Below are 23,517 nucleotides of genomic sequence, written 5' to 3' on the forward strand. Positions count from 1 at the left end.
CTCAATAAGACAAATAGCTGTGATTCTGTGTGTTGTTACATCGCTACAGAACATTACCTATCAGAACCACGTGGACTTCTTGGAGCAGTTTCGAGCCTCTTCCTGGAAGGTGCCAATTCTTTTAGAGCTTTGAGCACCAGTTAAGAAAATGACATACGTACATATTTTCAAACGCTGATCTGAATCAAAGCTAACCACGTGGCACAGAACCTTGCTGAGGGCCAGGGCTCAGTCCTGCAATGTCAGTGCTGTCCCAACCCTCTGCACAGACCATCTTTTCTGCCCTGCTGCACTCGCTTTTGAATTTTAAAGCAGTTCAATAAGATATATTGTTCCACCAAATCTATTACATGTAAAAAAATGGGAGAAGTGCAAATTCTTACCAGGTGTACAAACAGATGGGACTTTAAACCATAAATAAATACATCACAAATTTTCTCCAATACTGTGACCTGCCCCCACATCCCATTCACATACCACAGAAGCACACGGAGTAGAAGAACCAGGTGTATAACTAAGAAACTGTAAAGACACCTAATGAAACAAAATAATCACTTCTTACACGATGCACAGGGAAATAAGTGGATATTGAATCTATTACACACCATCTACCCCAGGGAAAATAAACAGTTCTTACAACTTTGGAGGAGCAAAGCAGCCACGTAGGACACGTGTGCGTTACAAACGTTGTGTAGGAAACAGCGCTTTATGGATGTGTCACTGCTCAGACAGGGGGCTTCTAACTAGATAATAATGAAAGAAACCTGAGTTCTTAGTTCTTCAATTAACAGACTAAGTAATTGAGCTAATTTTTTACTTAACACACTAAGTAATTGAGTTAATTTATTACTTGCAATGAGTGAGATAACATCTGAGCAATGTTTTTGCTATATAGATACATATATAGGTAAACTTAAACAGCAGAAGCAATTCTTAATATCCTTATTGGCATTACATCACAATATTTTTTGAATCAGCAGCACGATTTATTTCATACTGTAGGAATTGTATGTGTGCACAGGTTGCTAACACATCAGCTGCAAGGTTGAGGCATGAGAAGTGAATTAAGCAAGGTTACTGGAGCTGATGCTCAGAGGATGACTGATGCCCGTTCCCTGTGAACACGAGCACAGCAGAAGTGCATGTCTGCACACTGAACCTGTTTCTGTGCTGTGCTGCTGGTACCCATTTTTACTTCTGACAATAATCAGAGCTGAGTTGTATCACCTTCACTTTCCACGCTGCACACAACTTCCTCCAAATAACTGCACGTGACTATTTGGAAGGATGAACCTCACAAATTGACCACAAACTGGCCTTACCTTTAGTAAAGTTATGCGTGCTTTTGGAAACTTGTCTGTCCTGACCCCGAGGTAACACACTTGTAAGCACTTATCAGGGAAGAGTCACTTTGCCAGATAATGCATGAAAAGACAACAAACACAACAAACAAGGCTAAGCCCATAGACAGATTCAAATACGGATACATGGTGTGACTGCTTCCTGCCCTGCTGGACCTGGTGATGTCCTCGTCATCGAAGAGGACTTCAATATGTGAAGATTTTTCAGCTTTAAGTCCCGTGCAGTAGGAGTGTAGTTATTAGCTATGGAGTCACTGGGGCTTCGGTGGTAACTCTGCTCTTTGAATGGAGCTGCCAAAGTCCATGATGCTTCTTGCATCAAACGAGGATAGCATCTGCTCTTAAGAACAAGCTGAAATGGGAGGGGTAAGAAAAGCCATAGTTAGACACAGCACAGTGATTTTACTTCTTCTCAGTGCTAGAACAGGGCAGCAGACCAATTAGCACTACAGGCAAATACACAAGTCTGACTCAGAGTAATTTGAAGACTAATTTATTTTACATCCCAATGCTCCACTCATAGAAAGGAGTAATTTTACACAACTCTAGTGGGAGCAATCATGCCCTGCCCCCCCTCAAAACAGACGAACAAAAGCATCAGGATCTAGCTAGCACCCTCTCCCTCCCCATCTTCTCCTTCTCCTTATGTTTGCTTACACTGAGGAAATTCCTATTTCTCCAGCCTTTGTTAACTACCTGCCTACACTCAATACTTGCAATAGTGGAATAATAACACAAATAAAAAATTTTATTCTCATCTTTCTCCCCCACATCAATACAGGATTTGTAGTAGATTTCTTCCATCTGCTCACTCCATGTTCCTTCACAAGTCAATTACTATCAATGGATTGGCTCTTCATCAGTTTAGGTTAGAATTTGAACAAGAGTCACAGGCATAAAGAATGTGGGACTGAAGTTATTTTTAGTGAAGATACACACTCAGGGGGTACATAAGACAGAACAATGAATGTACACCTCTGCTGGTGCAGATCTGTACGAGTGCAGCATGCAGCTCTTGCTCACTGCTGGTGGAAATGCACAGTAATGGTGATGACTGTGCTGAAAAGCAGTGCTTTGTAGGTAAGAATTTGCTCTATCAAATGGTGTAATTGTGCTCCTATCTGTTGTCTCTTCCATGGAAATAAAGAGGCATTTTTTTTCCAGAGCAATCTACATAGACAACATCATGGCTCCTAAACTCATTCTTCTAAACTCATTTTTAGCTTCTGTTTCCATATTACATCTGGTTTAATGCTTTTTTACTTAGTTGGAATACACAGCCATACCTCTACTGCCCATTTTTATCTCTTCACAACACAGCATTTCCGTAATCAGTTTCACATGTTTCTCAAAAAACCTTCTAAATACGTTAATGACATCTCTCCTTTGGTTCCCTTGTCTCCCTTGCCTTTTGTTTAGAAGCTGCAGTTTAGCTTATTTTAGCATTTTGTGACCTCTGAGAGGACCAGCACAAAACAGCTGGTTTCCACTTCACCTACAGATGCAGCTTGCAAATACATCAATATTTTCCAATCTGTGATGAGGTTTAGTGAGAACAGCTATGGTAGTTTGTCAATCTGGAATATCTGATAATGCAAGATCATTACTCCTGCCTTGCACTTTTGTTCTAACTAAGGAGGCTGACCATGCCAGCAGAGACAGAGGCAGCCACACCACTGCTGCAACCATATTCCTTACATCAGCTTTTGTGAACTCACACAATCTTTCCAGCTCCATTTCTTCCACTGCACACACAAGACAGGTGAGTAGGTCCCTGAAGTACAATTTGGGGGGGGATGATCTGATACAAAAATTAAAACTAATTCACAGATGTGGAGATGTTCCAGGAAAGTCCCCAGCTATCCTTAGGAACTGAATTCAACACGAACTCTGAATTCTCAGCTCTTCTCTCAGTGAGGTCTGCTTTCAAAACTGCATTATTTCTTCCCCACTACACAGAACTGCTGGATGCAAAATTCTGCCAGTGGTCTACTGAAGGCAACTGCTTGGACAAAGCATCCACCAGGAGAAAATCTGCCCTCTGGAGACGAGAAAAAGTCACCTGGCAAAAGTGTATTGCCTATGGGACACAAATGTCAGTGGCTAAACCATCTTGTATAAACCTCGACACATCCCTAGCACGTCTAATTGGTTTCTGGATGACAATTAAAAAAGTATATGCAACATTTCATTTAATTATTTTACCTTTTGTAAAAAATTAGAATATATCTTGCAGTTAAAATTTTCAAATTTCAAATGAAGTGCAAAATGACACAGCAGAATACACTCCAATTTCTTCACAAACAATATCTTTTAAGATATTTAAGATATTAAGATATCTTTTAAGAGACGCCATTGGGGAAACGAAGTGCGGACACAAATGAGGCAGATGGGGAACTGTGAGGCTGCTCATGGCAGGAGATGCCTGCCCTCTCTTCCTCCTCCCACTAAATGCTGGCACATGGGATTTATTTGTGCAGCTGTACCAGCCTATTCAGACCTGTGCTGCAATTGCCAAGCTCTCAGCTGTTTCTGGCCCATCATTTGGATTCAGGTTTTTTTGTGCACTGCTATGAAGTACTTATGTAGCCAGATAAAGTAAATAAATCACAATCTGTCTGGAAGGAAAATATTTTTAATCCAAAAATTCAGCCACAAATAATAATGAACCATATATGTAATGAACTGATTTTAACTGGTTTAGTAACCAAATAATAATAGAAGATGTAACAACACTCCTCTAACTAAGAGCAGCACTAATAAGATACCCAACCATCTGCTCACTACTTAAAATTAGTATTTATTTACTTTTCCCTGCCCTTTACTCATGATGTGCCCACAGCCTGGTAACACACAGAGCCTAAAATCATTTTAGCACACGTAACTCAACATTTACCCTGACAGGAGAACACCCACCTCGTGCAACTTGGAAGGTGCAGCTGCAGCAGAAGCGGGGATGGGGGGCACCTCAGATAAGTGCCCCACACGGCTCCTGTCGCACACTGAGTCCTTTTGCAACTGCAGAGAAATGACAAAGACCTTCTGAAGATACTTATGAATTATGCTGTTTTGAAAAAGAGTTATTCAAAATGACGCATTCCCTTCCAGGGCATCACAGAAGGTTCTTCTAACGATATTTCCTCAAAATTATTCAGTCCTATGGTGTTGTCAGGTATTTCTGAACAGCATTTTTCTTTAGTATAAGCAGTCACCTCCAGTCCTTCTCATCTTCCTAAACTATATTTTCTCAGGAGATCCACAAGAAACAAATTCCCAAATATGCAGTGAGATTACCAGAAAAAAAAAGGTGAAAGCACCTGGTATCAGAATGCCAGCGCATTAAATTGCCATAAAACACCAAGTCATTACCCTGCACAATTATGTACAAAAGAATTACACATGATTTACACGTAACTTCAAATACATGATTAGAGCAAGGGGCAGTTTTCATATAGGCCTGGGAATCCTGGCTGCCCAAACCTGGCATTCAAATAGACAAAACTGTGCCCTCCTCAATATCATTTTGGGAAAGGTCTGATCTGACCGACCCCCCTGGTACCCACTGTGTGCCCATACACAGACACCCAGAATCAAGACGTTACCAGGTGTATCTCCCTAAAGGCAGCATGAGTTTTTCTTGATTAATGACAAAAGTATTGGGCCTTTGGATGAGAATGAGCTGAGCAGTTTGCTGGGAGAGTTGTTCATTCATGAAGATATAAGGGTTCATAAGAAAACCACTGCTCATTGTAACACAGCCCTTGGGTTACTTTTATTATATTATATATATTATAGAGGTTACTGTCTAAAGAACATGCAACAAGCGTCTTCAAACAGTCCTTCTCAATGACGTACCACCAGCCACAAGTAACAGCCAATTTGAAAATCATATGAATTGTCCATAGCCCCTGCAGAAAGAACTCACCCTCTGCGTTGGCTTCATTCTGCTTTGTCTTTCATCTCTGCTTCGGTTCCTGAGAATTTTTTGGTCCTCCTCCTCCTCAGATCAGTACATGCACTGAAAACAAACAAAAAAAAACCAAGAGGACCCTTCTGGGAACAAAAGATGTCAAAGCAATCAGCCTCCCACCCAACAACACTGTTCCCCACCCCCTCTCCTCCCAGACCACACGCTGTCTTTCCCTTCTTGTCCTCCTCAAGCTCACTTTTCACCTTAAGCTTTCTAACTCTCTCCAGCCACCTGTCGGGCCAGATTTTCACGCCTACTCCCCGCCTCCACCTCCCCAAACCCAGGCTCCTCCCCACCGCTCCATCTTTTCCACGGCACCAGTGACTCCAGGGCCCTAACGCCGGCTTACAGCAGACGTTTCCACCACGAGCAGCAAACACTTGTCAATACAAAGGGGAAAAGAGAAAGGTGTATGGCCAGCAGGCCTCGTGCTTCCACTGAGGCAGGTTACCTGCCCTTCTGCTCAGCAGACCCACTCCAGCGCAGGGATTTCTGACACTCTGCTGTTCAGTGCTCACCTTCACTGCTGCAGCCGCAGCGCAGCCGGTGCCAGGAGGCCAGGACGTCCTCCTCCCTTCTCTGCAGAGCTGTGCGGCCAGCCCTGCTCAGCGCTGTGTTGTGCCAAGCTGTAGCTATGGAGACTCTATGGAGTTCTGGAATCAATGAGCAAATGCACGGGTCTGCCTCACCTCTGAAAGCTACACAAACCCCAAATACATCCTAGGTACTCCAGCAATAGCATGAATACTATCTAATTTTTAATCATTCAGAACCAAACTCCCCAAAGATTCAAAGCCAATGGGATGCTTGCATTCCCACACCAGTCTGTGTATTTGTCTTCCAGCCACAACTGTCACCACGTCCCAAGAGAAAGCATCCTTCCAATTTCAGCACTGACGGAGCTGTTACTACCCAGCAGGAAATCCAGAGCAGTTTCCTTACGCCAGCCCTTGGCAGAGGCATTACACACGTTCTGCCCACCGAGCAACCCTTCCATTCTGACCACAGCTCCTCACCAACACTTTCAGGTGCCGTTCATCCCATTTTCTGTAAACCATGAGAACAGCAGCCATCCTTCATACAAAGGCACTGCTTTCCTTGGATGTGATGTTAGCTCAAGGTGGGAAATGGTGCTTTCTGGCCACACATGGAAGCTCCCCCCATCAGCTGCTCCATGAGCACAAGCCAGCAGTGAGAGCACAGAACCAGCACTGCTAATGCTGGGGAAGGAGGCAGCGCGACTGCTTTGGGTCACAGCTGTACAAATTCCATGGTGCAGTTCTGCAATAGGAGCACCTTCCTGGGAATTCAAGGTAATGCTGGCAAGAAGACAAGATCAATTAAGCAACAGTTATGGGGATGATTGTTCCTTTGTGCAGAACTCCAATGTCCCCAGCAGCCATTAAAGCTCATGGCAGCATTATCACTGGATGACACGCTGTAATGTTACAGCTAGCTACATTCACTTAACATATACATACATACAAATTCAGGAGCACAGAATTCTTAGAGTTGTAGGGACTTTTAAAGGCCATCTGATCCATCTGCCTGCAATGAACAGGGACACGCACAGCTCCATCAGGTGCTCAGAGCTCTGGCATTGGCTGTCTCCAGCAATGAAGCGTCTACCACATCTCTGGGCAGTCTGTGCCAGGGCCTCACCTCCGTCACTGTAACAGACTTCTTCCTTACGTCCAACCATCTCTGGGCTTGAAGTTGCCCACTGCTGATGAAGGCCTGGTGTTGCACCAGCAGTGCCCAGATGAGCTCATGGTAACACAAATCTCTGCTTTACTTCTTTGTATCTGCAGAGCTCAGTGAACTCTGCACCGCTCACACACCGCCTGCAGACAGCCCGGTGTTCTAAAACAAGTACTGCATAAACCCTGTGTGAAAATGAAAAGCACAGCGCGCTTTGCTGCATTACAAAATAACCCTGACGCATTTCATACTCGGCTTTCCAACGTTCCCACGGTGGCACCAACCCGCAATCAGTCATCGAAGCAGAAACGCCAAGGCGCATTTTGCCGCCCCTGACTGGCACAGCTCAGGGCGGCGCGGCAAGGAGCCCGGCAACAACACCGGCACGGGCACCGGCTGCCGGCCCGGCCGTGGCGGCTCCGGCTCACCGCGGCGCGGCTCCCCGCGGCAGTGCCGGGCCGGACTCCCCGCCGTGTGGGCTGCGGGTCCGGGCAGCCGCCCGCACCGCCGAGCCGCCGCCTCCTGCGAGGCGCGGCCCAGGCTCGGAGCCGCGTCCGGGCGGTCCCGGCACTGCCCCTGCGGGAGGAGCCGCGCAGCTGCGGCCCAGGGCGTTTTCCGTCCTTAATTTCAGCCGTAAAAAAATAAAAATAAGTAGGAGGCTTCGGAACGCGCCGCGCGGCTCTCAGCGCCGCACGAAACCCGGAAGCGCCCTCCGAGGCGGCGCGGGCCGGGCGGGGCAAAGCGGGAGGGCGCAGAAAACAACAGAGCCGCCCGGCACCCGCCGAGCGTCCGGCCCGGCCGTGAGGGGCGGAGGCAGCAGCGGGAGGGCGGCGCCGCGCTGCGCTCCAACAGCGAGCGCTACGCGAGCCGCGGCCCGGCGGGAGGTGAGCGGGGGGCGCGATGGCGCTGGGCCGGGGCCGTGGGGTCGGGTCGTGGGGTCCGGTCCCAGGGCCGGGTCGCAGAGCCGCCCTTCCCGCTGTCCCCGTGCCTCCCCGCGGCGGGGCCTGGCGGGCGGCGGCCCGAGCGAGGCGGCAGTGTTGCCGTGGGGTTTTGGGGCCGTGGGGTTTTGGGGCCGTGGGGTTTTGGGGCCGTGGGGTTTTTGGGGCCGTGGGGTTTTGGGGCCGTGGGGTTTTGGGGCCGTGGGGTTTGGGGCCGTGGATGCGTCCCGCTGCGCTGCACGGAAGGGGAGGAGGCGGCGCGCCGGGCAGCCGAGTTCGGCGTTCGGTACCGTCCGTGTCGGGGGTGCGGATGTAACGGCAGCGTAGATAAAATCGTACATTAATTAACTAATATAAAATTATATACAAACGTAACGTTGACGCCGTGGTTACGCGTTTGGAATTGAAAGAAGCTAAGCGTGACGCTGGGTGTCCCTCGGGGGATCGGCGCCGGCGCAGCAGATGCGTTTTGGGGCGGTTGGCGCCGCTGCTGTCCGGCGTTGCTGCGCTCCGCTCGGGCCGCGTTTGGAGGCGTGGGAGCGTCGTGTGCTGTGCAGGGAGAGCCGACTTACAGAGAATTGGAGTTCGAAGGGACTTTTAAAAGCCGTCTGATCCATCTGCCTGCAATGAACAGGGACACGCACAGCTCCATCAGGTGCTCAGAGCTCTGGCATTGGCTGTCTCCAGCAATGAAGCGTCCACCACATCTCTGGGCAGTCTGTGCCAGGGCCTCACCTCCTTCACTGTAACAGACTTCTTCCTTACGTCCAACCTAAACCTCCCTGTTTGAGTTTGAAGCCATTTCCCCTTGCTCTGTCACCACAGACCCTACTGAAGAGTCTGTCCCCTTCTCTCCTGTTGCTCCCCTCTAGACACTGAAGGCCACTCTCAGCTCTCTCCACAGCCTTCTCTTCTCCACCTGCACAGCCCCAGCTCTTCTCACCAGCAGTGCTGTGCCCCTGTGGTTAAACGGGTCAAGGCTGTGGTGCACAATGCAGAAATGCCCTCACCAGCCCTGATGTGGTGTTAGGATGCAGGCATTCTTAATTTATGATGCCGCCCTAACCACGCACCCCTGAACAAAAGCCCTTCAGCTGATACACGTTACTGGTGTTACCTATGCAAAAGGTTTCCTGGGCAGTACAAACATTCAGTTCTCCCCATGAAACCATTCCCATAGAGTCCCTCTCCTTGCATGTGCTTATTGGTTTTGAGTGGGGCTCTCAAAACCCTCAGATATAAAGTAAGCAGCCTTCCTCTTCATGACCCCACGTTGCCCTCTTCTTGGTTTTGGGTTTTTTTTTTTTTTTTTTGAGTTGCAGTTTAGAGTTCTGTACTGGAGAGGACCCCCATGCTGACCTGGATAATAATGATGTGTGGTACTTGTTAAGCAGGAAAGGGATGTTCCGCTTAGTGTCAGACCCAGAGTGTCCTGCTGACTGTTAGCTGGTTTTGTGAAAGCAGGCATTGTTCAGGTAGGGATATCAGGGCTGTAAGGAAGAAGGTAGAGCACCTGGATACTTATTTCTGTCCTTGGGAGTTCTAGAAGAGTTTTCAGGGCCTGTGTGTTAGGTTTCCCTTGTGAATCTAACATTTTAAGCTAGAAATGACATAAACAAACAAAATCTACAGTCTCTGTTTTGGCAAAAGTTTTTCCTTTATTTTCAGGAAACACCTGCACGAGTCTCCCACCACCTGGTCTTGGCTGCAGGGGAGGTCGGTGGCTCTGAGGGCTGGCAGCGGCACTGGAGTCACAGCATGTCTAAAGAGCTGCAGGAGCTGCAGAAGCAATGGCACTTCATCATGCAGTCCATCCACAGCAACTCAAACGTAGGTCTGCGTGAGAATTGGGAGAGCTGTCTGTGACGCACTTCCAAAGCCGGGATCTTTACAGGTCTTGAGATACAGTGCCCCAACTGATCTAGTGATGCTTTTTTTCCTTTATTTGGAAACTTGGGGCTCTCTTTCTTGAGCAAAAGCTCAGGAGTGCAGGGGAAGGGCAGCCCTCCCATATCTTCAGCAGTCAAGATGAAAGGACTGCTGTTCTGCATTTCTGTCTTACCAGTATAGCCATTTAAGGCAGAAGAGTGGCGTTTTGGTGACATGCTTGTGCTGCTCTACAAATAACTACCGTACGTATTTGCTTAGAGGGAAAGAAATGTTTCTCCTACACAAAAATTCCGGTGTATAACTGCTTTAACAGAAGGAATTTGCTTTCCACCTGCAACAACTGCAGACTTACCCCTGTTCCTCACTGAAGAGCTGTGACCTTGGAAGTTATGATGAGATGAAAGCTGAAGCACTGTTCTTCCCTCCACAGGTCGTTGCATTTATGAACTCCCGCCTTGGCCTGTATTTGGATGACCATCCTTTCGTTGCCTTATCGCTCCTGATGTTCATTGCAGTGTCTACTATTCCTGTGGCATTTTTCCTCATCTTTGTTGTTACAACAGTCATAATGGCTTGTGTTGGTGTGATAGTCATGGAAGGTATTGTATGCATGTATCTACATACTCCCTTTTCAGACATGAAACCTTTTCCTTACTCTTTTCTTCTTTTTGGAATCCCAGTTGAAGCATTTGAAGATTTCTGCGTGTAGTCCTCAGAACAGTCATCTGATTAACTGCATTCTGTACAAGAGGAAATCCTAATTGCCTTTCTAATCTGAACTCCTGATTGCAGCAAAACCAATTATCTTGGCCATGCATAACTTTTGTTTCTGGTATTTTATTGAAGACATTGTTACTCTGCCCTCCAGTGCTGTCCTGCTCGGGGAAGGCTCTTGGCTGTTCCCCCATCAGCTGGTTGATTCCATTTTCCCAAATGCTTTTACTTTGGGGTTCTGGTCGAACATCTGCTTTTCTAACTTAGTTATATATAAATGTGTTTAAATGATAATCTCTATTTTGTTTTATTAGGTGTTGTGATATCCATCGGGGGCATAGCCCTCCTCTGTGTGCTTTGTGGCCTGGGTGCGCTTTCACTGGGAGTTTCTGGAGTGCTGAGTGTTTGTTACATCGTTCTTTCAGCTCTGGTCAACTACTGGTGTACCTCAAGGTAACAGCCCGTGCTTTGATCTGCATCCTGACTTCAAATTGCACCTGCACTGTTGCACTGGTTGCTTCCTTTATTTTAACAGTGAACCACTTCTGGTTTGTTTAATGGATGGCTTTTGGTTGCTTGAGCATCTTTGGCTGCTTTGGTGCTTCAACTTTAAACCTTAACACCTCATCATCAGTATGGATTTTGGTGAGAGTTACAACCACAGAATCCTTCGAGTTGTAGGGACTTTTAAAGGCCATCTGATCCATCTGCCTGCAATGAACATGCATAAACGAGCATATGCTAACACTGTAACATCAAAATATATCTCAGAATTAATATTGATTTAAACATCCTGAAAGCATGCTTTCAAGCGTGCCTAGAGGATGCAGCAGCGTTCTTCCTGCACAATACAGTACCCAGCTATCTCAGCTTACCTGCATTTGTAGAGAAATGGACAGAAACGTGGCTTTCGAATAGAAGCATGAGTTGATAAAGGGAAGAGCGTGGGTGGCTTCAGTAGGAGTGAGTCGTTTTTCTGGATGCTGCACGTGTGCTGGATTGCAGGTCAGGTCTGCACATGCTCCAGGAGCTCAGGGCTTGGAGGCCAGCTTGGGGAGCTTTGCTTTAGCTGTGCTCTGCTGGGCTCAGGGCAGCCTGGCAGGTTGTGCTGCAGGGCCACCTACTGCCTGCCAGCGTGTTTAGCAGCGAGGAAGGACTGATGATCACTCGTAAGCACGGGGAGGAGCGAGGAGAAAAACTGCAGCTGCTCTCTTGAGACTTTCTTAGTTTGGTCCTTCATCACAGCAGCATTTCTGCACAGTTCTCAGGGACACACGTTTTCCTGTGAGGGTATCGTACTTCAGGAAGAGAAGACTGTGGTGCAAAGCCCAGTGTATCTGCATACCTCCAGGACTTTGTAGCGTGCTGCCAGGCCCACCGCTTTGCCCACCGGGTCCAGGAAAGATTTCTCTCTCCTGTAGCTGTACTGATGTACTGATAACCTACATACAAATTACAGTTTGATGTTAAAGAGGACTGGCAGATCGCTCTTTTTGTGTTCTGTGCCTTTTCAAATAGAGCGGCAGTGGATGTTCAGAAGTCTCAGGCTTACATCTCGTGTTGCTCAGCTGCTCTGGCAGAAAGTTAGACAGCAATCCTAGGGGAGAACAGACATAAAGCTGTTCTTTTCTCCTGTGCAGGAGCCAGGCGAGGAAGCAAGAAGTTAATGGAAGTTCGCCACAGAAGAGTCTGTCTGTCATGGACTTCTCTGACAACAAACGAAAGAACAAATAAGTGGGATTCTGCCCGTCTCCTTCATACACTCCGCTGTGCAGGTCTGTCCTTTGCAATGTAATCGTTTACTTCTTGAGCATCCAACCTCAGCGCTCTTCATATGGGAGCTGAAAGAGCTGGCGTGCGTCGTGTGTTGTCACTGTAACACCAGTGGTGGGAGCACCCACTGAGCAGCGCGTTGTGACACTGCGTGAACGAGGGAATGTTCTGCAGAGTTTGGTAGAGGGATGCAGCAGTGACAGCAGAGTTGGTGGCAGTTGAGTGAGAGAAGGGGTAGGCAGTGTTTGCCTTTGTTACTGGAGTTCTGGATGTACTGTTGTTTGCAGTGTGTACGCAGCAGTTTGGCCGTTTTATACGTAAGTGTTAAAGCCCAGAACATCAGAAGTGTTTTTGAAAGGTGAAAAAGTAATTTCTGAGTGCTAACAGCACATGTTAAAATACTGTGAGTATACCACACTAATGCTGTATGTTGTGAGAGGAAAGCAGGTTTCATTATGCCTTAATTGTGGTATAAGCTTTTACACACCTTGGCTGCAGCCAAAGACAGCACTGTCCTCCAGGTGTTCTTCAGTGTTAGCTGAAGGGATGTTTTCCTGCACTCGCTGCCACCTCCCAGCAGCAGTATGCAGTCTGCCCTTCTGTTCTGTCCCCTGCTCTGGGTGCTTAAGTGGCCTGTTTTGCTTCTTGGTTGTAACCTCTCACTTTGTTTAAACATTTTCCGTTTCTGAAAATGCTGCCATATTTCTAAGCATTATCTAACTGTATAAATTTAATAAAGTGCTGTTTGTTTAACGACATTGTCTCATTATTCTTACTTATTCTCGAGTTTCCCTCAAAACTTCCTTACGGGTTTTCTTTTCAAGCAGGAGCACACTTCTTCAATGAAATATTTATTGTGGATATTTCAAAACTTTGTCCCACACAGAATGTTCCATAAAATTCCCATTGGTAGCAGGAAGACAAGAACAAAACTGGGGTGTGTGTTCCCAAATTTCTCTGTAAGAAAAGATAGGGCTGTGGTACCGTTTATATAATGTAGGAGTGGAGAAATCCATCTAGAAGATGGAACAAAGACACCATTTGAACACACGTGCAGAGTCTTTCGCTATACTTACTGGGGGTAACATCTGCAGCAGCCAAACCCCCAGTCCCCAGCAGCAAGGCTGCTCAGCAGCATCCCTGGGCCCAGGCTGCTGTGCCACCAGGGCTGGCTGTCCCAGCACAGAACCCAGCACCGCTTGTCACACTCAACCTATTGGTGGTTGCTTGGCTCTCTACAAGGCCTCTCTGTTCTCTGTTCTCCATGGAGCCAACAGCTCCTCTCCCTCTGGCAGCAGGCTTACTGAGAGCACCTTCAGTGCTCCATCAAAGACGTGGATGAAAACATTCAACAGAACTGGCCCTAAAATGGAGTGCTGTGGCACCACAGTAGTGCCTTTCCCCCTGAGCCGTCCCCATTTACCATAACCCCAGGGGCCCGACCCCTCGTGTTACATTTTGGGCTGTGCTGGGCAGTTTGTCCAGGATACAGGATGGGAAGCTTTATTGAAATCCCAAAGATAACAGCAGCTGGCTTCCCTTCATCAACAGGACAGGTGACTTTAGCGTGAAAGGAAGATTCATTTGTTGGAGACCACCTCCTCCCATGAGCCCCTTTGGCTGCGGCCAAAGACAGCACTGTCCTCCAGGTGTTCTTCAGAACCTCCCAAGGTAATTTTCTCCATCCTTTTTCTAAGCACTGAGGTGAGTCTGACAGGCCTGCAGTTACTGAGGTTTCTCTCTGGCCGGCAGTCAGCTGGCACCTCTCCAGATTCCCAGTGACAATTTAGAGATGTCTGGCCCTGACCTTGGCCAGCTCTGAGTGCACTAGGATGGATCTCATTGGACCCCATGGACATGCATGCACATGGAGCAGCAAATCCCACACGAGCTCCGGCTTGGCTGGGAGTTTGTTATCGCTGTAGCCATAATCCTCCTTCGTCAGCGATGCTATAGGTTGCCAGCAGCCAATTTCCACATCCTGCCAGGTGCAGTTTGTAACTTTTAGGATTACAGGAGTCTGACAGTGATCTGCTCTTACAAGTCTTGCCTTAACTCAACGCCCTTGTGATGGTGTGTTCCCCTCTCCCCCCACCCCCAGCTTCCCCTTCAGGACCTTTCTGCCCCAGGCCCTTCTCAGCACCAGTGACACAGCTTTGCTAAACACTGAGTCAGCCTTCCTGCCCCACAAACAGCAAGCAGCCCAGGAGCCTCTTGAGCTCCAATTCTCATAACAAGACCACACCTGGCCTCCTCCCTTTCCTCCTAAATATTAGGTTTGAGTGCCTAGAGGCACAGTGTAGGGGGCCTTGGAAATCCATTACTGTCTGCATTTTGAGCACTGGCTGCCAGAAGCCAGAATACCTACAAGGTACATCCTCATCAGTGGAGCTAACTCACAGTGTCTGTATACAGGCTCTCCTTGTGAGCTCTCCTGCACAACAGCAGGCTGCACCCTGCATCTCCCTGGCTGGGACACTTCCCAGGCACTGCCAGGTCCTCGGGACCATCCACTGATGGAGGTCAGGGTAAAAGGAATCCTGCTTAAGACAGCCTTGATTATCATGCATTGAGGAATGCAACACTCTGTGAGGATCTGCCCTGAAATCCTTTTAGGAATTATAGTCAGCTCATCAGTAATGCTTATTGTGAAGCAGTGGCAGCTGAGCCCCGCTCCTCCCTTTCCACCCCCCAGCTGTGGCAGCATCACAGAGGTGCCTACTGCCCCATCCCACACAGCACTGCTCTACCCACTTACAAGATGTTGAAACCAACGATGAATAATTCTATGGTGACATTAAGAAACATGCTAAGCTCAAAGAAAAGCTCTACTGCTTCTTGCCCCAGCAAAGCTCTGCACGCCTTTCCTAGCCAGCTGCCCATGACCAGCACTTCTGGGCTCTGCTCACAGGGCAGTAGGGTGTCCATCCTTGAGATGCTGATATTCTGGAGTGGCTCGGAGCACTGACCAGTGCTTTTGCTCTGCTATCCGGTCCCTCATTGGATTAAAAGCAAATACAATCCAAACATCCAGTTTTAAGATGAATCTCATTAACCCAAAGCCATTGGTACCATCACCATTTGGTTTAGTGGGGAAAGGCAATTGCCAGAGCTGACGTTCTCCACCTGTGACTTCCAGAAGCAGTTTATTCTCAAATTAGTGCATTGGTATAAAAAGTGAAAGCAATGGTGCTGTACAAATGAAAGCACTGCTCACAGCCTGACCTTGCTCATGATAGCAGGCTCAGGAGATGCTGTAGCAAGTTCAGTTAGTTTTGCCTCTGCCAGCTTCCAGAAGGGTGGGCAGCAGCTGCTGTAATAGGGCACAAGCAGCCCCACAGAGACACAGCCCAGCGAGCACAGCAGTCACGCCTTCAGATGAGGCACCACTTGTGCTCTCCCTTCTCTTTGCTTGCAGGAGAAAGAGTACCTTAACTTACTGGGCTGTCTGCAAGCCACACTTAACCTGGATTAAAACCTCATCTACCTCCAGTTTCATTCGCTTCTATTTGAGAAGCATTTTCTCAGAGAGAGGAAGAGCATCCCACTCATTCTCTGAAGCCTTATTCGAGGGGAAGGTGGTATAGTAATCCAAGTAACACCCTAAAGGGCAGCAGGCACCTCCTGCAGTCTTAGCACGGAGGTGTGCAATGCATGAGCAGAACTATTGGAGAGCTAACACCATCCACTGCCGCAAGCTTCCTTCTAAAAATCCTCTTTAAACAGGGAAGGAGGGAAGAGGAGGTGTAGTTTCTCTTCCAGATGAGAACTCCACTGCATTTACACTCCGTTTTGCTTCTCCTGTCACACACGTGCCTTTTTCTCTCACTGGGATCCTTCTCCCCCCAGCCCACCTCTTTAAAAGGAACACTTCGCAGTCCCACCACCCCGCACCCGCTGGGTCTCAGCCCGGTTCCCATCCGCCGTGCATTTCACACCTCGTCCTTCGGCAGGCGCAGCTCGGCTGAGCAGGGCCAGTTCAGCATCGCACTGCGGCGCTCCACAGCCCTGCAGCCAACGGAGCGACTGCGTTATAGAGCAGGACGAGGAGACCTGAACGCCGCAGTGCTCAGAGCTGGCCTCGAAGCAGCAGCTCAGCCCTTCTCCGAAGGAAGAGAAGGAGCAGCTGAAGAGGGGCTGCTTTCACATGGCTGTTTTCTAGCAGTCGTGGCTTTCCTAAGACAAAGAAACAGTCACCGCCCTCCAGTGAGGCTCAGGTGGCCCTAAAGCTTTGGGGGGCCTTCTCTTCTGTTTTCAGCTTGATTCCTCTGCCCAAAGACCTCGAGAGGACTGCCTCCATTCACCGAGACACTTGTGTTTACCTTCAAGGAACTACACGACCAACTCCAGAGCGACGTCTCTTACCTGAAAAGCCACATTTTTAATCCAAGTTTGTTAACAAATGCATTAATATTCCACATTTACCATCAAGGCTCTTCTTTTCAGGCACTTAAGAAGAGCCATAGATAACAGCATCGCGGCCACCAGAGAGAGAACACCAACAGCAGCCGCAGTCACCGCAGCCCAAGCCGCCCGGCTCAGCAGAGCATCCCCTGCGAAGGGAGCAGAAAAGCACGACGCTGAGGGGCCGCCCCCCCGCAGCCGGGCAGCGCACAGCAGCACCGCTCCTCACCTCGCGCCGCCGCCCATCCGTGGGGCACCAGGAGCACAGGACCCTGCAGGCTCACCGTGGGGCTGGCGCCCGGCATCCCGCTGCCTGCAACAACGCATGGGAGAGAGAAGTGAGCAGCGTGGTGCGGCGTGTTGGCACTGCCACGGGACGCAGAGCGCACCTGGGCATTACCTCGCTTGCTTCTAGGCGGCCTGGGGCACCTGGCTGTGCACAGAGGGGAGTCCGGCTGGACGCGGTTACAGAGGAGGACGCTGCAGTGGAAGTACACCTGGACACAGAACAGATGTGGCCGCTCGCTTACAGGAAACAAGAGGTCCTGCTGAGCCGAGCAAGCAATAAGCAGCACTCACTAGGCCGGGGAGGGCTTTGTCAGACACAAAAGCAAAAGCCTTCACTTCCAGCCTTTGGCGATAGTTGGGGTAGCTGGCACCGCGGCCCACAGGATGGAACACAGTCCTGTAGCTGTCCTGGTCATACTCACACCTGCAAGGGGAAGAAGCAGCCTGTTGATGGTAGGGCAGAGGCCATAGAATGGCTGGAGTTGGATGGGACCTCTAAGACATTTCCAACACCGCCCTGTTATGGGGAGGATGCCTCCCTATAGCGCAGGCTGCTCTGCTTCCAGCTGCAGTTCAAAGCAGAGGTGCCATCCTGCAAATTCCAGGACACCTCCATGGGTGGCACCAGTCAGCGGCACCTGGCAGCGCTCCCCAAAGCAGGGCCTGTTGCCCCATGCCTCTGATTGGGAATGCAGAGAGAAGGGGTGAGGGGAGAAGCAGCCAAACCCTGCAGCCAACAGGGCAGCGTGCCTCCAGCAGGGCACTCACCCATCAACGACAATATTCCACTGCGGAAGCGAGCTCGGATCTTCTGATGCTGTTGCCCAACAGTCATCCAGCTGGAGATGGAGGCTGGGGTCGTTGCGGTTCAGGACCTGCACTTCCATGAAGATGGGCTGCTGTAGGTACCTCACTATGGGGTACTGGTCGTCACGGTACGGCTGCCTGTATGAGTCCTCTGCAAGAGCCAAAGCCTTGGTAGGTAAGTCACTACACAACAGTAGTCCTGAAGAAACCCAAGCACTTTGAAGCCAGCTGCAGCTCCTCCTGGGGCCAGAGGCACCCAGCTCCAGAATTAACTCCTCCACCTCAAGTAGCATAGCAGAAGGAAGAGAAGCTGGTAGGGCCCCTCAAAGCCCACACACCCAGACTTGCACACCCTCCCTCTCATCTCAAGCATGAATTACTGCCCAGTTATCTGAGCCTGGGGATGGCTTACCTGGGTAGCTTAGAAGAATTAAAGAGAGGGGGCCTTGGTTCATGGAAGCAGCCAGGGGGGGAGGGTTGTCAACCCTTACAGAGACAGAGGCATCACCATTGCTGAAGGAGCATAGCACTGTTAACCTGGGCAGGGAACAAGAAGCAAGTCTCACATCTGTGCACAAGATACCCACAACCAAGTCTCAGCCAAAGAGACTTCCTGACACACCTGAACTCACTGTCCCTTGAGATCCTGTGCAGCACACGGTCAGAGCGCAGCGCTCTCACCTCGTTCTCATACATTATCTTCTCTCCTTCAAACTGAGGAGAAGAGACAGCAGCATTAGTGAAGGCACTCCCCCCACGTGAAGCCCTCCCTGCCAGCTGTGGGAATACTCACCCAGTACCTGGTCCCACACCCGCTCAGTGGGACATGAAACCAGGCCCTGTCATTCAAGGGGGACCTGGAGGCAGGTTCGCACATGGGATCTCTGAGCCTGAGTGTGTCCAGGGCTAGTGGAGGTGTAGTACTGCCAGCAAGGACTTCAAAATCCATGTACCCATCCTGGGTGCATACAGCAGCTGGAACAGAGGTACAGGAGTCATGCCCAAATAGCAACAGCTCAGTCTGCCAAACAGCTGCTGTATTTTGGCCACAGAAGCTTCCTGGGAAGGAGCAGGTCAAGAACAAGCAGGGTTGGGGTTTGCCAGCTGAGCACCCGGTTGGACCAAGCCCATCCCAAGGCATAACTCACCTATTGGTGTGTGCTGGTCACAGGGGCACTCCGGGTGCATCACCATTGCCACAGTCTCCCCGTGGAAATGAAAAGTCAGTTTCAAAGAGGACAGGTAGGACTGAACTCCGGGGCAGCTCTCCCCATATAGCTGGAAGACAAGTTACTCTCCTGGAGCATAATGCAAGAGTTGCCCTTAACACATACAATGGAGCAGTTCAGTCTGCCCTGCAGCCACAGACTGTGAAGAGCAGAAGACCTGCATTGCTCTAGGCATCTCCGACAGCAGCCCCCCTCGTAGCAGTGTAATCTCCAGCTGCTCTCACAAGGGCAGTTCATGAAATCTGAGTTACTTCTGAGGGTGCTGCTACCCAGCAAGCTGACACTTATCTTGGCCACAGCCACCCTGCATCAGTCACAGCACACGTGGCCAACCCAGGACCCATCCAGTCAGAGGTGTAACAAGCAAAGCCCAAAGAGCTGTGAGCACACCCACCCCCATAACCTCAACTCACTGCAGACTTCAGGACTCCCCTGCTGACAAGCAGGTTGACTCCTCCTGTTGTGTTGAGAGTAATGCCTTTGTCCTGGAGCTGGTCCATTGGGATGGTCTCATCCTCTACAGCCACAGCCATAAGGGTCCCTGGGAAGGCCGGGATGGCAACAGTCATGTGTGTTGTGTTACAAAGCACCGGACCTGTAACAACATCCTTGTTGAAGCAGAACATCGGTTTCCTCAGGGCAGGAGCAGGCAGCTTCTCCCATGCATTACCTGGAGCACAAAGCATTCTTGACTCCACAGTCAGTCTGCGTTCAGGAGGGCCATACGTGAGCTTCAGTGCCGCAGTGTAGAGCACCTTGTGGTTGTGCTGCAGGGCAGGATGCAGAGCAAGGCACTCAGTGCAGAAGGCAGCACAGGTAAAGCTCTGCAGAGCCCCATGGTGCCCACCTGAGGCTGCTGGTCTCCAGGAAAGGAAGTGGAGCTTTGCACACTCACTCTTTAGGAAAGTTCTGCTCACAGGACAGGCAGAACCCCAGAACTGTGCTGCTGGAGGTGCACCCTGAGCAGGGCCAGACAACTCAAGGTCAGCTCTGCAAACTAACAGCCTGCTCATACCATTAAGCACAGCTCCAGATGAGCTCGGCTCTAGCCATAACCCACAAACACCTCCATCAGGAGGAAGGCTTCCAGCCCCTGAAAAAACTGCATCATCCCTTCAGCATGAGCTCCATGCTCCTACCTTGTAGAAGACAACTCCAGTGGCAGTGAAGGCTGCCTGGAATACCAGGTGGTGTCCATCAACCAGAAAGCTGTAGCCATGCTGCATGGCTTCCTCGAGGCTCAGCTGGTGCACCCTGATTCCATCATCAATTGTCAGAGTCCCGGCCAACGCAGCTGCCTGAACCTGCAGAGCAGGAGGGGTCCCTTAGAAGGGAAAGCACAGCCCCGCAGCAGCGGCGAGGGGCTTTGGGCCACCACAGCACAGGCTGTGCATTCGATCTATCTGCACTGAAGTTACACAATAGGCTTCCCAACAAGAGGTAGCTACTCCAGCCTGAAGGCGACAGGCTGCCCTTGGGCCCAAAACAGACACCTTCTGTCAGCAGGAGGACACCTACCGGGTGCTCATCACCGAGACTTGGTCCTGGGAAAGTAACCTGAGGAAAGAGACCATGAGAGTTACCACAGATGAAGCTGTAACCACCGTCTGCTTCTAAGAGAAGTCTCTGCGACATGTCCCCAAAGCTGGAGTTGGGGCCAGCAGCCCCCACCCCCACAACAGTGCTGCACCAGGCACAGTGCTGGTAATGGCTGTTTGCAGAGTGCCGTGCCAAGGAGGGCCTGCAGCCAACTGACCTCCCCAGAGCCACCGCTCCGTGGGACCCCAGCCTGCCCAAGGCCCCCGGCAGCACCCACAGCACTGCCCTCACTTACTGCCATGGAATCCTTTGTGCAGTTCGTTGCACCAACAAAGAGAGGAGCGATGATTTCATCTCCGCGGGCAGCGCCGCACTGAGCGCTGTAGGTGACGTTCCTCTCCTCTCCCACGGTGTCGTTCAGCAGCAGGAGCAGCCTTAGCTGGTACTGTCCGTGCTGGGGGAGACAGGCTTTAATCAGGAGGGACATCAAGTCAGAAAGGAACAGCAGTGGTCAGTGCAGCACAGAAGCCCTTCACCGTTTGCTCCTTCATCATTAGGATAAGCAGCTGTGTTGGTACAACATGAACTGGTATTTTAGGAGCTCTCTAGGTCAGCAGGCCAGGCAGAGGGGGCACAAAGCACTGAGGGAATCAGGAGTAGAGCCTCAGAGAGCACCCGGCAGCAGTGCTGGCTGCTCCTGGAGCAAGGACCAGGAGTATTCCCAGTGCCTCAGAGCAGCTAGTACCAGTAAGGCCTCTGGGCCTCTCCCCACTCTGCTTTAACAGCTCTGCATAACTCAAATTATGCATTCATGCATACACGTATCTGCCAGGTGCTGACACCCTCGGGCCCCTTCCAGCTCCCACAAGGTATCAGTTAAAGTAGCTCTCCACTCCATCACAGGAGAGTACGGCATTCCTAGCAGCATCTGAAGGTGTTTAATGCACAGCTGTAAGAGGAAGCGCTCAGGGAACAGTAACCCAGCAGAAGAGGCCCTTCACAGTAGAGAAGTCAGTAGAAATCAGAGGTAGAAACCCTACTAAGCCCAACCTTGAGCAGCAGAAAAACCCCAAACACTCCACAACGTTATGCTCCCAGAACAGAAGCGTGCTTTACCTCCAAGCTAGTGCAGTTCACCAGCAGGGCACTGAGCAGCAGCTTCTCATAATCCACAGTGTGCTCACAGGACATCATCTCTTCTCCGCTCACATCTATGGAGAAGGGAACAGCCAGCCCTGCAGGCAGCAGCTCACTTCAAGCCATGGAGGGAACAACTGAGCCAGGCCAGCAGCAATACCTACCCACTGCATGCACATGCCACGTGTAATTGCCAAGCTCTCTGGGAAGTTCCAGCTCCAGCCTGTCCTGCAGGCAGGTCATGCTCTCTGCAGAGGGAAGACTCGGTCAGCTCAGCCCCAATCCAAGAGACCCTTTCACACCAGCAGCAGAGGAGGCAGCTCTCAGCAAACACAGAGCCCCTCAAACCAGCAGGGGCACAGAGAGATCCCAGTCATTTGTTCATTCTTACCTGAGAGGTCCCAGTCCCCTAAGGCACTAGGGGCCAAGAACAGCAAAAAACCAAACAAAAGGAGCAGCAGCAGCCTGCAAACAAAGCAGAACCCCATCAGAGAGCAGCAAGGAAAGGCCCAGGGCCCAGCTCCTCCCGGCCCCCACCTCACCTCATCCTCAAAGTGTCAGAGCACAGCTGCCCCACAAGCAGCCCCATCTCTCCCAGCCACCACAAGCCTTCTGGGTGCTGCCCAGGTGGGTTTATATGGGGCACACACAGGTGCAGCTTTTCTGGTGGGTGCCACCACACCTGCCCCTCGTTTCAGGGCTGCCCTGGGAAGGAGGAGGGCTTCTGAGGGATGGTTGGGTGGTGCAAAGTCTTTGCCATGGGGTTGTTGGATTTGATTTTAAGGCATTTGTTCTTGCTCTGAGTTTATTCCCTTTCTTCCTTTGCCAGATGGTGCAGACTGCTTTTTTGAAAATGAGATTTCTGTGCTGCTTTGATTTCCTGGTGATTTAAAACTAATGCGCTGGGGGATCTGGATGCACCTGACGGTGTCCGGTTCTCCTTCTGGGCAAACCTGCAATGCTGAGGGCAGATCTCGTGCCTAACAGAGAACCCTTGGGGCAGTTAAGGCAGAAGAGAATGTCCCTATCAGAATTTGGGACCAAAAGAGCTCGGGGGCTCTGCCCAATTCTGTTCTTCAGAGCTGTGAGGCTCAGGGAGGAGGAGACTCAGAGCTGCGTTCTGTCCGAGCTGCTTCAGTTCTCTGCAAGTCAGACAGGCTTGAAAAAAGAAACAAGAGACTCATATTATTGAAAGCAACTGAATTCTGGAGATGTGAGAAAGCAAGAAGGCAGATCGTAGGAGTGAAAAGAAGTGTTACGGGTGGCCATTAAGGATTGGGACATTTGTGCAGGGAATAACGGGTGTTGTGTCAGTTATTGTGTGTGAACGCCAGACGTTGGCTCATCTCCCCGGTTCTGCTGCCCCGCAGCGCGCTCTGCTTGCTGTGGGCTGAGGGCAGCGCTGGAGCTGCGGCACGGAACTGCACGGAGCAGCGGGAGCACAGCCGCTGTGCTGCCGGGAACCGCCCGCCGCTTCCCTTCCGTGTGCGGATTCCTGCATGGCCGCTCCCCTGATGAGCAGCTCTGCTCCAGCCGCCCGCTGGTACCCAAAGCGATGCTGAACGGCCGCTTCGCGTCCTGGAACATAAAACCGGCTCCTCGGCTCTCTTTCGTTTTTCTGCTCCAAAACCCTGCAAGCCCCCCTCTTCGGTTTCTCTGTGTTTTTTTCTTTTGTTTCTTTGATTTTCGGACTTCAGGAAAACAAAAGGCATCGCCCGGTGCCAAGCAGCCCCGCAGAGCGCACACATCTGAGCGCGGCCCCGCAG

The 23,517-nt window shown here is 50.4% G+C and overlaps 3 protein-coding genes across 12 annotated transcripts in view; 1 reads left to right on the forward strand and 2 right to left on the reverse strand.

The window, feature by feature from the left end:
- DNAH3 (dynein axonemal heavy chain 3) overlaps positions 1-7,799 on the reverse strand; it is a 64,291-nt gene extending 56,492 nt beyond the window's left edge. For 4 of the 8 annotated variants that reach the window (XM_085237674.1, XM_085237677.1, XM_085237671.1 and 1 more), the window contains exons 1-5: positions 5,850-7,658; positions 5,287-5,379; positions 4,278-4,379; positions 1,482-1,713; positions 58-127 (exon numbers count right to left, since the gene is read on the reverse strand). In XM_085237674.1, the coding sequence (XP_085093800.1) occupies positions 58-127; positions 1,482-1,713; positions 4,278-4,379; positions 5,287-5,304 (422 nt within the window). In that variant the 5' untranslated portion in view covers positions 5,305-5,379; positions 5,850-7,658. Of the gene's footprint in view, positions 1-57; positions 128-1,481; positions 1,714-4,277; positions 4,380-5,286; positions 5,380-5,849 lie in introns of all 8 variants that reach the window. The other 4 variants (XM_085237675.1, XM_010719934.4, XM_085237673.1 and 1 more) reach the window with 3 other exon arrangements.
- On the forward strand, positions 7,721-13,103 carry LDAF1 (lipid droplet assembly factor 1). Of its 3 annotated transcripts, XM_085237691.1 has the most exons (6): positions 7,776-7,916; positions 8,381-8,625; positions 9,639-9,800; positions 10,291-10,459; positions 10,889-11,027; positions 12,215-13,103. In XM_085237691.1, exons 3-6 carry the CDS (start codon positions 9,729-9,731, stop codon positions 12,306-12,308), a joined length of 474 nt encoding a protein of 157 aa, XP_085093817.1. In that variant the 5' UTR covers positions 7,776-7,916; positions 8,381-8,625; positions 9,639-9,728; the 3' UTR covers positions 12,309-13,103. The 3 variants fall into 3 exon arrangements, with proteins under 3 accessions (XP_085093816.1, XP_085093817.1, XP_031411749.1); XM_085237690.1 differs by lacking the exon at positions 8,381-8,625 and having other exon boundaries at positions 7,721-7,916; XM_031555889.2 differs by lacking the exons at positions 7,776-7,916; positions 8,381-8,625; positions 9,639-9,800 and adding an exon at positions 9,905-10,102.
- A 3,037-nt stretch (positions 13,104-16,140) lies between these two features.
- On the reverse strand, positions 16,141-22,382 carry ZP2 (zona pellucida glycoprotein 2). Its single transcript, XM_085238074.1, has 17 exons — positions 22,143-22,382; positions 21,916-21,999; positions 21,731-21,825; positions 20,910-21,068; positions 20,594-20,632; positions 20,215-20,379; positions 19,746-19,842; positions 19,489-19,670; positions 18,995-19,124; positions 18,640-18,821; positions 18,469-18,560; positions 18,259-18,383; positions 17,808-17,997; positions 17,331-17,463; positions 17,152-17,248; positions 16,981-17,064; positions 16,141-16,900 (listed from the first exon to the last, which is right to left on the reverse strand). Exons 1-17 carry the CDS (start codon positions 22,237-22,239, stop codon positions 16,755-16,757), a joined length of 2,097 nt encoding a protein of 698 aa, XP_085094200.1. The 5' UTR covers positions 22,240-22,382; the 3' UTR covers positions 16,141-16,754.
- Between the last annotated feature and the right edge of the window lie 1,135 nt (positions 22,383-23,517).

Source organism: Meleagris gallopavo, chromosome 16, assembly GCF_905368555.1.
Source record: "Meleagris gallopavo chromosome 16, MGAL_WU_HG_1.1, whole genome shotgun sequence".
Lineage (NCBI taxonomy): Eukaryota > Metazoa > Chordata > Aves > Galliformes > Phasianidae > Meleagris > Meleagris gallopavo.